This window comes from Cetorhinus maximus, chromosome 17, assembly GCF_964194155.1.
Source record: "Cetorhinus maximus chromosome 17, sCetMax3.hap1.1, whole genome shotgun sequence".
NCBI classification, from domain to species: domain Eukaryota; kingdom Metazoa; phylum Chordata; class Chondrichthyes; order Lamniformes; family Cetorhinidae; genus Cetorhinus; species Cetorhinus maximus.
The window spans coordinates 32763669-32778178 of record NC_135895.1 but is presented as its reverse complement, the minus strand read 5'-3'; the positions used below and the strand labels follow the sequence as shown (position 1 = coordinate 32778178).

The window sequence follows — 14510 nt, the reverse complement described above, 5'->3', positions numbered from 1 at the left end:
GTACCCTATTGTTACACTCCCAGGCCTTGCTAGCAGAAACAGAACAGTGGGGGTTAACTTCTACATATAAAAGAGCAGGCATCCAGGCTGTATAAAGAAGCATCAGATACCACTGAACCTGAGTAGGTACTTTCAGCAGATGTGAATATGTAATAGTGTCCAAGAAACCTTTTTTGATTGTGTTAATTAAAGCACTTGCTCTCTATTCTGCATTTTTGGCTTAGAATGCCTCCTGTCTCTGGTTTTTTCCCTAACACCAGCTGTGATTGATAGGTCATAGGCTGACTCACAGACACATACAAGTCCCTGTCAATTGAAGTTTTGCGATTAGATGGATAGATTTTATTGGGTAAGGGTAACAAGGGAAATGGGGCAAAGGTGGAGTACATGAAATTGAGGTACAGATCTGCCATTATCCAACTCCACAGCAGAATAGGCTCAAGGGGCTGAATGACCTTCCCCTCTTCCAATGGTCCTATGATGCGATCAGGTTACAATTTAAAATGAACGACTAACCAGCTGTGCATCAGGTATGTTTAAGTCTGCACCCCTTGGCTTTGATAGGGATGAAAGTGGGGGTCACCCAGGGAATGAAGACAGCAGGGAGAGTAAAGGTTTTACTGGGGACAAGGGGATCAAAGGTGAAGGTTAGGGAGTAGTTGAGCAGATCATCAGTTGCAGTTGTGATAAATAGAGGGCCAAAGACTAGCCAATTTGCACTTTGATATTGCATCTGTAAGTGACTTGGACTATTTTACAAGCGCAGAGTCAAAAGGAATTAGGGTTGGAAGATGCAGGTTGAGGGTGGTCAGCGTTTCAAGGAAATGTTCAGAGACAGACTTGTTTGTAATCAACACCACTTAAGTAGCAGGACAACATGAGATGCAAGGTCAAGAAGGTGACCATGATAGGAGAGTTTATATGGGGTGAGAGGTTCAACAGGGACAGGATGGTAGAATCAAAGAAGCGAAGCCAACTTATTTGGAGATGGAAATGGAAATCTTGAAGAATGTTGAATTACACAGTGCAGAGGCTGAGGAAAGAAAGTAGGATAATATCTTAGTGAGAAACTCGGTTTGGAGGTGAGGAGGAGGAGGAACAGAGTCAACTGCTCAAAAGAGGAAAAAGTATTGGAGGAATAGGGGTGAACTGGTGAGAACAAAGTTCTATTTGGTGATAAGGAATTAAGTGCAAAATTAAGTGTGGAAATAAAATTTTTAAAGTGCAGAATTCTGGGACTAGAAATGTTATAATTTCCAGATTATAATTCTTTCATAAAAACCAGCTACACCGATTTACTTCAATTTATGAAAAGATTGTGAACTGAAATAAAGATTTGATAGAGGCTGATACTGGTTGGAATGCACACACTACTAAAAACTGCATTGTGAGTCATTCTACTGCAGTCCCTGGTCCCAGATGACATGAGAAAGCATTTTCCCCGCTCTATAAATGTTCACATCTCTGAGTTTTGGAAGGGATACTTCTAAATTTCTAAGGAAACTAAATCAAGGAGCTCAACACTTTTTTGGCTTTGTGTAAAAATTTATTAATGGACCTTTAGTGATGAGAAGGGACAGCATTATTTCCCCAATGATTCTGTTTGCCTAAATCATTTGGGACCTTTTTTTTTAAAGATCCTTCCACTTTCAGGCACCGCTATGGGCCTTTATTTAATATCTAATTTAGTGATACCAACTGTTGTCAGATATAGTGGAGAAGTGGTTTAAGAGCATGTGTGTCTCTTGGAGCTCTGTCTGCTTCTTTACAATGCTGTCAATCTCATCAGGCAGGCTTCTGTTTTCAATCTCTGCCAAGTATTTGCTACATAAACAAAACAGCCATAGTTTAGAGGATAAAATGGAACTTACGCAGAACTCCATGGAACAATTTTATATACAGTAATATTAAAAACATTCACCCCTAAAATAACCTGTTACTTAGGGCTTACCCTTCTATCAAAGCTTTTGTTAAAGTGCCATTCACTGTTTTCACGCATTCACTCAAGTGAGTCATTCCAGAAGGGACTTTAATATATTTTAACGCCCTTGGTGTTTTTCACAAAGACTTTAGTGATTTGCAGACACACTCAATAGATTTTGCAGTTTTACATTGAAATGTTGCACAGAATCTAACACTCCACTGCTGATTTGCAGGTGGGAGGATCCGTAAAATGCCATGGGCCATTTCTCATCACTTATCTGCCCGCCCCTAGGACAGCCAGCCCATTGGACAGCCAGCCCACCTTAAGTGGCCAATTAATGGCCACTTCCTTCTTCCGCCACTATTTCATGGGCAGGGGATTGAGGCCAGCGACAGGTCAGAAGCCCAGCAGTTAACAATGATTGGACCTCGGGCAGGAAGTCGGGGGGGCGGGGGGGTGCCTCCTCTACAAGCCCTCTGTTTCAAATCGGAGGCTTCCGCTTCAAGTTACAGAAACCCCCATGCTTCCCCTCCCCCCACTGATCTGTCCAACTCAGCCACTGATTCCCCTTGCCGGGGCCTGCCAGTCTGGCCCCGCCCATACCCACCCCCTCACTTACCTTGCATCTGGCTCCAGCGACACATGTCGCTGGGGACTGGATTCAGTCCCAGCAGTGGCCATGACTCCTGGTGCTGCTGTTGGGACCAAAAAGCTGCCAGCCATCCAACTGGCCAGAGGCTCTTGGAGGCAGAACTTCCTCTCCAGATGGGGATGGAAGTTTTCCTCAAAGTAATTAATGTCCCAACAGGTATTAAATTGCTGTGATGTGGGCTGGAATGGAAGAACGCCCATTTCCGCATCCACTCACTGGACATAAAATCCAGCTCATTGTTTGAGAAGGGTATATGTCACTCTCATTGTGATTTACCAGTAACAAAGCAATGCATTTGGAATGTTTTATATCATTATATTCATGCTTGTAAATAATTAAAGGTTTACTTTTTCTCTATTAAAGTGCTATCTCTTTAACAAACATGCTGGACAAACTTACAGGAATTAAGTTATCTTTCTTGTTTTCAGCTTCTAGGATTGTTAGTTCTTCAGGAGTCAATAGAAAAAGCCGCAGTTCGCGAACAACTTCCTTTGCTATTTCTGGCACTGGTTTATCCAGAACCACCTATGTTGGGAGTTAAAATGGCAAAAAAGAATATTGATCAGTTAGATCCAGGGCAAACCAGAATCCTTTTAATTTCATACCCAGGAACACACAAGCGTACGAGATTGGAGCAGAGTATGCCATTCGGACCTTTGAGTCTGCTCCACCATTCAATCTGATCGTGGCTGATCTGATTGTGGCTTCAATGCCACTTTCCTGTCTGCCCTCTCTACCCTTTGACTCTCGTTAGTTAAGAATGCATCTACCGCTACCTTAAACATATTCAATGATCCTGCCACTACCACTCTCCAAGGAAGTGAGTTCCACAGGCTCACGGCCCTTTGAGAAAAAGATTCTCCTCATCTCCATCTTAAATGGGAGGCCCCTTATTTTTAAACCGTGCCCCCTAATTCTGGTCTCTCGCACAAGAGGGAAACATCCTCTTAGCATCCACCCTGTCAAGTTCCCTCAGGATCTTATATGTTTCAATAAGATCACCTTTCATTCTTGTAAACCCCAATGGATACAGGCCCAACCTTTCCTCATAAGATAACCCCTCATCCCAGGAATCAGTTGAGTGAACATTCTCTGACCAGCTTCTAATGCAATTATGTCCTTTCTTAAATAAGGAGACCAAAGCTGTTCACAGTACTCGGATGCGGTCTCACTAATGCCCTGTACAATTGTAGAAATACAACCCTATTCCGTTCCCCTTGCAATTAATGACAACATTCCATTTGAGTTCCGAAAAAGAGTCATGTTGGACTCAAAACATTAACACTGTTTCTCTCCATAGATGCTGCCAGACCTGCTGAGTTTTTCCAGCGTTTTCTGTTTTTATTTCAACATCCCATTTGCCTTCCTAATCATTTACTGCACCTACATACTAACTTTTTTGTAATTTGTTTACCAGGACACCCAGATCCCTCTGTACCACTGAGCTCTGCAATCTCTTTCCATTCAGATAATATGCTGCTTTTCTATTCTTCCTACCAAGGTGGACAAGTTTTCCCATATTATACTCCATTGGCCAATTTTTTTCCCCAAACAGGACATTTATCCTGGTCCTAATACTCTAAAACAATGATGCCAAACTCAATTTACATGATGGGCCTTATTTGGCATCCCAGCACTTGATTTGCACCACATGCACATTAGGACAGAAATTGGTTTGCCTTTTGCCCAATCTAGGGCATAAAGCGGGTGCAATATATACCAATTTCTGGGCACACCTAATCTGCACTGACGGCGTTGCTGCCACCATATTGGTCCTCAGTGTTCTTAGGCGTACCTGGCAACCTGAAATCAGTATTGGATCAATTTAAGTATTTAAAGAAGGGTCCTGCTCCTATTTCAAAATGCTTGAATAACTAGGTGAGCCTTGCAAGCTCTGACTAGTTCTTCCAGTTTTACTGCAGTCTACATAATAGTTCTTCAAGGGATCAGTGGAGACCACTGAAGAAATGGTAGGGAGAGTTTACTTTCCCCCTTCTGTGGAGCATGGAGGAACAGGTGTACTTCCCCCAACTCCAGAGCACTACTGTGGGCTGCTGCCGGCTTGTACTCGATCCTTCTGCATCTCACTGCTGCAGACATTGGAGCTTGAAATTTAATATCAGGGTGAACAGCTACCAGCATGCAGTGAGAACCTTCAGTCTCTGTTCAAGTGGGGCACCACTGCCAGCACTCCAGGGAATGAGAAGCCTCATGCCCACACCAGCCCATCCCATTCCCAGTCTCTCTTTCACCCTCTCCCTCAGCCATACTCCAGTTTCTCAAACCCCATTCCCTATTCTCCCTCTTTCTCCTTAGCCCTCATTACCAAGGCCCAATTCCCACTCAATGACCCCTGAGCCATCCAACACTTATTCACCAGTCTCCTGATCCTCTTCATGCCCTAGTCCCTACCACCTTCTCCCCTAACCCCTGTTGATCCTTCCACAACAACAGTCCCGTCGCCCAACCTTTGCTCCCCTTGCCCAGTGCCCCAATTTCCCAGCAACAATGGCCCATCCCATTCCTCGAACCCCCTCACTACCCACTTCCCCACACTGCCCCCCTCCCACCCCCACCCCACCCCGGACCCTGGGTGCAAACCTCCAAACCCCAATCCCCCATTTGAATTTCAATCACCTGCCCTATTGTTTCTGGTCACACTGTCCCCTCTACATCTCAGCTAGCTCAGTCTCCAATCATTCCAAAGTAAGCGTTGCTTCTGTGCCAGTGGAGGTGGCGGAAATGGTGACGTTATGAAGCCGGGAGAGGGAGTATTCCAGTATTACATGTGATATTTAAAAGGCACAGTCCTTCCTGCCTAATAGGAGCAGTGCCCTGGAGATTTGGCACAGCACAATGTGGGCCATGTGTTTAACATCCTGCTCTGCAAGTTATTTCATACTGAACAAAACAGGTATAAAGTCTTTGATGGACTTGGAGATTTAGCTCTCTCCGTGAAGAGTTCACTGTAAATGCAATCTGATGTTAACACTTCTAACTGTTGCACCCCTTACCCTTGCACTCATTTGTTTTTACATTGTAAAAATATACACATTTAAGTGATCTGGTAATTTGAATTTTAATGTCATACTCGATCTGCAGTACACAGAAATATTTGTTTCTGCAGGACACAATTCACAGATGGCATCAGAGGAACTAAGCCACACTTCACATGTCTATACTTACTGAGTTAACATGAGCCCATTCTCTGACAAAGTTAATTAAATCAGGTTCATCAATGGTGAGCAAGTCACTCTGCAGAATGGCAAGCAGGGCAGGGTCAGAAAGTTCATGGAAGCCTCGGGTCTTCACAATACTCTTGAGGACAAACCAGATGATTCATCTTATTAAAACTGAACGAATGGGTCCAAAGAATATAGTACATTTGAGTACACTGATTGCTTGATTTATTTTATATGAATATTCAGGACTGTACATCCTTAAGGACTGGCAACATACAGAACAGTTGACATTTTCCTCAACTTCATTGAGTCATTGGGCACTTTCTTCTCTTCAACTTTCTTCTACCTAGGGTATGGTTTTGTTGAAAAAAGTAAATTGCTTTATCCCCATCTGTTTAAATCCCCTTATCTTCCCATGCAATCCCCTTGCCCCAACCCACGATAGACAACTCACAAGTCAAAGCTACGCACGGTGGTCTTGGTCTATGGGTTGGAGGAAACATTTCTTTCAGTCCACACATTCCCAAACAATATGCCCATGACTGAACTCGCCATGTAGAGAGCTTGGGTCTATAAGCATGGTCGTGCATCCCTACATTACACGAATGTCAACTATTCGAAAGTGCTACATTGACTGTGAAGTGTTTTATGATGTCCTATGGTCATGAAAGGCACTATTTAAATGCAAGTTCTTTCTTTCCTCTTTGTCTTCTGTCATTTATTCTTCAGAATATACAGGGCAATAGGGTATTCAACTACAGAGGCCATCAAGCCAAAGCCAAATTTGTCCTCACCATTACTAACATATGTACTTTCCGGATGAGCTCCCTAGATGGCAATTTGGAGTAGCTGTCCTGGCTGCTTTTTCACTCCCTACTTTGTGAATAATCAGGCCAATCATCAAACTCCAAAAAGTGCACTGAAATCAACTAACTCAGCATAAAACCAGATTGAAGCTTGGTCCATATAACACTATATAGCCCTTCAGTGACCTATGCATTGAGAGCTGGAGGAGATATCTGAGGTCAATGCCAGTGGTATAGCTCCAAGGCCATGGCTGCAATGTAGGAAAGACAGTGTGGATAGGGATCTCAAGACCATCACTTCACTCCTGCACTCTAGCGCAGAGCAGTAGGAGTGATAAACTGCAGTGTCAGGAGAGTGGCACTGACTCCATGGAACAGGCTCCTGCTGTTCTCTCTCAGGATGACAACATGCTTGCTACCACTGCAGTGCCCCAAAGACAGGTTTAATAGAACACTCATGAGGGAAATAAAATATTTGCAAGATAGAGAACCAGTCCAATACCTGCAAAAAAAGCTCTTCCTAGAACTCACAATTCAGTGGTTAGCAGAGAAAATTGCCAAAACAAAAAGCCCAGAAGTTGGCCAGCAGCTTAATAGGTCAAACCAGCAACTAACATATATGAAGCCAGATGACCTTTTAAATAGTACTCGTGCAGGGTAGTGCCATGATTTTCTGAAAAGGTTTGTCACATGGTGAGTTAGGTACTAGGACAAACTAATTTCATAAATGGTCCTAAAAGCAGCATAGGACTCATTTAAATATTACAATGAAGTTTCTGCACAATTCAATATGATGGGCAGTTGGCTTCCGGCAGAGGGTGGACGCATACACACCACCCTCTGTATAGGACCCCTATCCACCCAAAACCAGAATGGAGTGATCGAATTTCTAGGCCCATGTTCAACAACAACTTCAACAACTTGTATTTATATAACAACTTTAACATAATGAAACATTCCACGGCGCTTCACAGGAGCATCATAAAACAAAATTTAATACCAAACCACATACGAAGATATTAGGTCTAATGACCAGAAGCTTGGTCAAAGAGGTGGTTTTAAGAAGTGTCTGAAAGGAGGAAAGTGAGGTAGAGAGGTGGAGAGATGTAGGGAGGGTATTCCAGAGCTTGGGGCCCAGGCAACTGAAACCACAGGATGACTTGCTGATACAATGATCCCATTCTTTACATTCCATGGATCTTCCAAGTGGAAGAACGATTAAAACTGGGGGTGCACAAGAGGCCAGAATTGGAGAAGCGCAGATATTTCGGAGAGTTATGGTGCTGGAGGAGATTACAGAGATAAGGAGCAGCGAGGCCATGGAGGGATTTGTAAACAAGGATGAGAATTTTAAAATCAAGGTGTTCCTTGACCTGGAGCCAACGTAAATCAGCAAGCAGAGGGGAGATAGGTGAACAGGACTTGCTGTGAAAGACACTGGCAACAGAGTTTTGAATGATCTCAAATTTAGAGAGGGTAGTATGTGGGAACCCAGCCACGAGACCTTTCAAAAGCTTGTTGATACATTAGTCTTGCTGTTCGGCTTCATAATACATGCTGACCTCAGTCCAAATCAAAAGTGCTGTATCTTACTTCTAAAAATCCTTTTAAAAGACAGTTCAAATCTAAAAATAGACAACAGGGCAAACGACAATTAGGTAAACTGGGAAATGCAAACCGAGCTCCCTACATCTGACCACTTCCCTCTTTTAAACTTTTGTTTTACTTCATACTGTCGTGTGACAAAGGTCACAAAAGATCAGTCTGAATGAGTTATTCTTAGTGCAATAATCAGGCAGGAGGAAGCAATTAGTCACATCCAGTAGCTCAGGCCTGCAGACGGAAATAACACAAGTTTAACAGGATGACTTGCTGATGCAATGATCCCATTCTTTACATTCCATGGACCAGGATTGGTGTAACTGCAGGAGGCCTCTCACTTTCTCACTCTCTCTAGGTACTTTTATGTTTTAATTTGCTTCATTTCATTTGTGTCTGGCAGAGCCGCACCCCTTATCTTGGCAGCAAGACTGTAAATTTACATTTTTGTGGGTTATGATGCTGCTGAAGGGATAAGGAAAACAGTATTAACAGCATAAGCACGGACCTGGTGCTCAACTGCAGCTTTCAAGTGATCTTTCCAGTGTAAAAGTGCCTTCAAGTCCCTCCATGCTCAAATATGTACTCATCATAATTTGCTTCCATTTATGTGGGGCAGGAAATGTCTAGTCATGAGGCTCCAGCCATCATGCACAGGCTTGATGAACCAGGTGGTCTTTTCTTGCCTGTCAATTTGGTATGTATATATAACATTTGTCAAATGATACAGGATTTTTATTATCAGAACTAAAACGACCAATATACTTATTTCAAAACAAAAACAGAATTACCTGGAAAAACTCAGCAGGTCTGGCAGCATCGGCGGAGAAGAAATCAGTTAACGTTTCGAGCCTTCATGGCCCTTCGGCAGAACTGAAGCATAGTTAGAAGAAGGGAGAAATATAAATTGGTTTAAGGTGGGTGGGGGGGGTGGGGGGGGAGAGAGAGAGAGAGAGAGAGAGACATTGAGGGCGTGGTGATTGTGGAGATGAGCAGATAATCAAAAGATGTCACAGACAAAAGGGTCAAAGAGGTGTCGAAGGTGATGACATTTGTCTGAGAAAAGTGCTAATTAAGAATGGAAGACAGGATATTCAAAGTACAGCTCTAGTGGGGGTGGGGTGGAAAGACTAACAAGGTTTTAGTTTAGATTTAAAAATAATGGAAATAGGTGGGGAAAGAAGAATCTATATAAATTATTGAAAAAAAAGGGGGGGGGGAAGAAACGGGGTGGGGATGGGGGGAGGGGGAGTTTAAGATCTAAAGTTGTTGAATTCAATATTCAGCCCGGAAGGCTGTAAAGTGCCTAGTCGGAAGATGAGGTGCTGTTCCTCCAGTTTGCGTTGGGCTTCACTGGAACAATGCAGCAAGCCAAGGACAGACATGTGGGCAAGAGAACAGGGTGGAGTGTTAAAATGGCAAGCGACAGGGAGGTTTGGGTCTTTCTTGCGGACAGACCGCAGGTGTTCCGCAAAACGGTCGTCCAGTTTGCGTTTGGTCTCTCCAATGTAGAGGAGACCGCATTGGGAGCAACGAATGCAGTAGACTAAGTTAGGGGAAATGCAAGTGAAATGCTGCTTCACTTGAAAGGAGTGTTTGGGCCCTTGGACGGTGAGGAGAGAGGAAGTGAAGGGGCAGGTGTTGCATCTTCTGCGTGGGCATGGGGAGGTGCCATAAGTGGGGGTTGAGGAGTAGGGGGTGATGGAGGAGTGGACCAGGGTGTCCTGGAGGGAACGATCCCTACGCAATGCCGTCAGGGGGGGTGAAGGGAAGATGTGTTTGGTGGTGGCATCATGCTGGAGTTGGCGGAAATGGCGGAGGATGATCCTTTGAATGCGGAGGCTGGTGGGGTGATAAGTGAGGACAAGGGGGACCCTATCATGTTTCTGGGAAGGAGGAGAAGGCGTGAGGGAGGATGCGCGGGATATGGGCCGGACACGGTTGAGGGCCCTGTCAACCACCGTGGATGGAAAACCTCGGTTAAGGAAGAAGGAGGACATGTCAGAGGAGCTGTTTTTGAAAGTAGCGTCATCAGAACAGATGCGACGGAGGCGAAGGAACTGAGAGAATGGGATGGAGTCTTTACAAGAAGCGGGGTGTGAGGAGCTGTAGTCGAGGTAGCTGTGGGAGTCGGTAGGCTTGTAATGGATATCGGTGGACAGTCTATCATCAGAAATTGAGACAGAGAGGTCAAGGAAGGGAAGAGAAGTGTCAGAGATGGACCATGTGAAGATGATGGAGGGGTGGAGATTGGAAGCAAAATTAATAATTTTTTCCAGGTCCCGACGAGAGCATGAAGCAGCACCGAAGTAATCATCGATGTACCGGAGAAAGAGTTGTGGGAGGGGGCTGGAGTAGGACTCGTCGGGACCTGGAAAAATTTATTAATTTTGCTTCCAATCTCCACCCCTCCATCATCTTCACATGGTCCATCTCTGACACTTCTCTTCCCTTCCTTGACCTCTCTGTCTCAATTTCTGATGATAGACTGTCCACCGATATCCATTACAAGCCTACCGACTCCCACAGCTACCTCGACTACAGCTCCTCACACCCCGCTTCTTGTAAAGACTCCATCCCATTCTCTCAGTTCCTTCGCCTCCGTCGCATCTGTTCTGATGACGCTACCTTCAAAAACAGCTCCTCTGACATGTCCTCCTTCTTCCTTAACCGAGGTTTTCCATCCACGGTCGTTGACAGGGCCCTCAACCGTGTCCGGCCCATATCCCGCGCATCCTCCCTCACGCCTTCTCCTCCTTCCCAGAAACATGATAGGGTCCCCCTTGTCCTCACTTATCACTCCACCAGCCTCCGCATTCAAAGGATCATCCTCCGCCATTTCCGCCAACTCCAGCATGATGCCACCACCAAACACATCTTCCCTTCACCCCCCCTGACGGCATTGCGTAGGGATCGTTCCCTCCAGGACACCCTGGTCCACTCCTCCATCACCCCCTACTCCTCAACCCCCACTTATGGCACCTCCCCATGCCCACGCAGAAGATGCAACACCTGCCCCTTCACTTCCTCTCTCCTCACCGTCCAAGGGCCCAAACACTCCTTTCAAGTGAAGCAGCATTTCACTTGCATTTCCCCTAACTTAGTCTACTGCATTCGTTGCTCCCAATGCAGTCTCCTCTACATTGGAGAGACCAAACGCAAACTGGGCGACCGTTTTGCGGAACACCTGCGGTCTGTCCGCAAGAAAGACCCAAACCTCCCTGTCGCTTGCCATTTTAACACTCCACCCTGTTCTCTTGCCCACATGTCTGTCCTTGGCTTGCTGCATTGTTCCAGTGAAGCCCAACGCAAACTGGAGGAACAGCACCTCATCTTCCGACTAGGCACTTTACAGCCTTCCGGGCTGAATATTGAATTCAACAACTTTAGATCTTAAACTCCCCCTCCCCCCATCCCCACCCCGTTTCTTCCCCACCCCCCACCCCACTTTTTTTTTCAATAATTTATATAGATTCTTCTTTCCCCACCTATTTCCATTATTTTTAAATCTAAACTAAAACCTTGTTAGTCTTTCCACCCCACCCCCACTAGAGCTGTACTTTGAATATCCTGTCTTCCATTCTTAATTAGCACTTTTCTCAGACAAATGTCACCACCTTCGACACCTCTTTGACCCTTTTGTCTGTGACATCTTTTGATCATCTGCTCATCTCCACAATCACCACACCCTCAATGTCTCTCTCTTTCTCTCTCTCTCTCTCCCCCCCATCCCCCCACCCACCTTAAACCCATTTATATTTCTCCCTTCTTCTAACTATGCTTCAGTTCTGCCGAAGGGCCATGAAGGCTCGAAACGTTAACTGATTTCTTCTCCGCCGATGCTGCCAGACCTGCTGAGTTTTTCCAGGTAATTCTGTTTTTGTTTTGGATTTCCAGCATCCGCAGTAGCTTTTAGCTTTTTGTTTTTATCAATATACTTATTTTGTTGGATTCTGTGCATGGAGAATTCTGTAAAACCATAAAATCCATGGAATATTTTTACAGGCCAAGAAAGACTATATAAAAAAACACAAGAGCATTAAAATTTATAAAAGTCTCTTCTGGGATGGTTCAGAGTTCATTCACTGACTCTTACAGAATGTGACATTTAAACCCTTGGTCGACAGGGAGCATTCCAGTTGGTCTCAGTGTCCCAGGTTAGACAGAAAATCAGCCAGGAATTCCAGTCTGCTGCGTTCCTGCTGGGTAGAGCATATGTGGGTAACTGAGTGACAGCGCTACATGGTTCAGCTGTGATGCACTGTTAAATAGCCTGCTGCCAGTCCAAGGTCAATTTTAACTCCTGATCTCAATCAAGGAGGCAGGATCCAGCCCTCAGCAAAGTGAGGCCGTGGTGATCTTGGCTCCACAACCTCTTCTGCATAGGGCCCATAAGTCTCCCACTTGAATCTGTTAGCAGGATGCTGCCACGTGGGGGTCTAAAGGGGGTTGGGTGAGGGGTCAGTCAGGAGACCTGGGACAGGGACGACTCTGAAATCCTTCTCCTCTTTAACCACAAGGGAAAAATCAATTAAAATTAATCACCTACCTGGGCTTTTTCTAGCCCCAGTTCCTCTTGCCGCAGGGTCGATATTACAGGTTAAGCCACAACGGCTTCTGCAAAGCCCTTGGGTTGAAATTGCAGTCGGCCTCAGTGACATCATTGGAGCTCAATCTGCATATTTAAAGGAAGATCCCATTGTCTTTCAAAAGGCAGCTGGATCAGTAAAGAGGAGTCATTTTGACTTCCTGCTTGACCAGTTTCCACCAGGCAAACAGAGTTAAAATAAGCCCTTTAAGTTCAAGACTCATAGAAGAAAAACTACCTGGCAGGGATGGTCCCCATGACACTAAAAGCCAATAGCTAGTCAACATAAAGAGGACAAGAAGAGAAAATTGGTAAGGAAAAGGCATTTGTTGAAAAAACACTCTACATATAAGTATGTTGCTGAATGATAACATAGCACATGATGTTGTCAAATCTTACACTTTGTAGCAACTTTCCTATAACAACTTCTCAGGGTGGAAGGGCTGGTGAGCAGGATGGGCTGCATCAGGTATCCTAGTCAGCGGAGGAAGCCCAGGGTTGAGTTTAAAGAAGCTTTTGAAGAATAGGAAACAGTAATAAGATTTAAGAAGAGAATTCCAAATTGAAGGTGAGATGGTTGAAAGCTTTGCCAGTAGCGATGCAATGGAAGGAGGAGGAGAAACACAGTCACCCAGAGTTTCAGGATTGGAGGGTGCATATGGTGACATACATTGTGGAAGATTTTATAACTATGTAGAAGTGAATCAGGAAGAAACTTGAATAGAAAGATGAGGATTTAAGTCTGTAACATGGAGCCAATAGAAATCAAAAGCACAAATGGACTGCGTTGCTTATGGAGGGGAAGGGTTAAGTCACTTGTGATCCCTGCATTTGCAAGTGAACTTTATTGCGCCTGCTTATTTATATCAAACTGACCAGTTGAAGAGTTTTCTCAATTCTCCTGAAACTTTTCTTCATCAAATGAATAAGATGTTTCAAAAATGGGATTGAGGCAGTAGAACTCTCCCATATCTATTTGGATCAGTAAAACTGATTAATCTCCACACAATCTACCACATATCTGCTGTTAAAACAGCATTATACTGTTTCCTCATCCTGGAAAAAGCAGCACCCAAGTTTCTTAAGTATCGGTCGTAGATAATCTTGTATTTTTTTTTAAATATCTTGCTGATAAGTGGCCTGTTGCTGTGGCAACATAAACCAATGGTATTATATTTATTTCCAATTGACACACCTAATTCTCAAGTTCAGTGGACCCCATACTTTATGGATACTTCAACCTGCATGAATGGGTTCAGATTGCTTTCAATTGATTCCATCTGGCAGCAGAGTAAATGAACTAATTCCTCTGAAAAAGAAGCCACTGGTATATACATTGACCTTTTCCAATACTCACTTTGGTGTGGCCCTCGATGAAAGCCAGGCATTTGTCCTTCATGTCAGTCTGTCTGTATGTCACTGCAGCCTGGGGAGATATAAGGTAATGAATATTTTACAGAGTTTTGTTTTTTGAGCTAATTGTCCATTCACACAGGTTACAGTGATCTATTCTCAACTAAAGAACCCGCCCCACACTTGCCCATCCTTGAACTGAACTCTACTTGTGCATCTCTGCAAAACTTAAGCTGTCACCCTGAGCTCGGTGCTGACAAGTTTGTCTCTGGGTCAGAAAGTTTCAGACCCCACATAAGACCCCGCTTAAGCACATAATCTCAACTGACATTCCTATAGAATGCAGAGGGAGTACTGCACTGTTGGAGGTGATGTCTTACAGCTGAGATGTTAAACAGAGGTTTTT

At 44.4% G+C, this 14510-nt stretch overlaps 1 protein-coding gene across 5 annotated transcripts in view; it reads right to left on the bottom strand.

Annotated features, from left to right (window-relative positions):
* LOC144692302 (BTB/POZ domain-containing protein 19-like) overlaps positions 1-14510 on the bottom strand; it is a 179092-nt gene that overhangs the window by 19229 nt on the left and 145353 nt on the right. For 4 of the 5 annotated variants that reach the window (XR_013579303.1, XR_013579304.1, XM_078560947.1 and 1 more), the window contains exons 5-7: positions 14109-14177; positions 5763-5894; positions 2976-3101 (exon numbers count right to left, since the gene is read on the bottom strand). Coding sequence is in view for 2 of the 5 variants with exons in the window: in XM_078560947.1 (XP_078417073.1) it covers positions 2976-3101; positions 5763-5894; positions 14109-14177 (327 nt within the window). In the remaining 3 variants the exon portion in view is untranslated. The remainder of the gene's footprint in view (positions 1-2975; positions 3102-5762; positions 5895-14108; positions 14178-14510) is intronic. The other variant, XR_013579305.1, reaches the window with a different exon arrangement.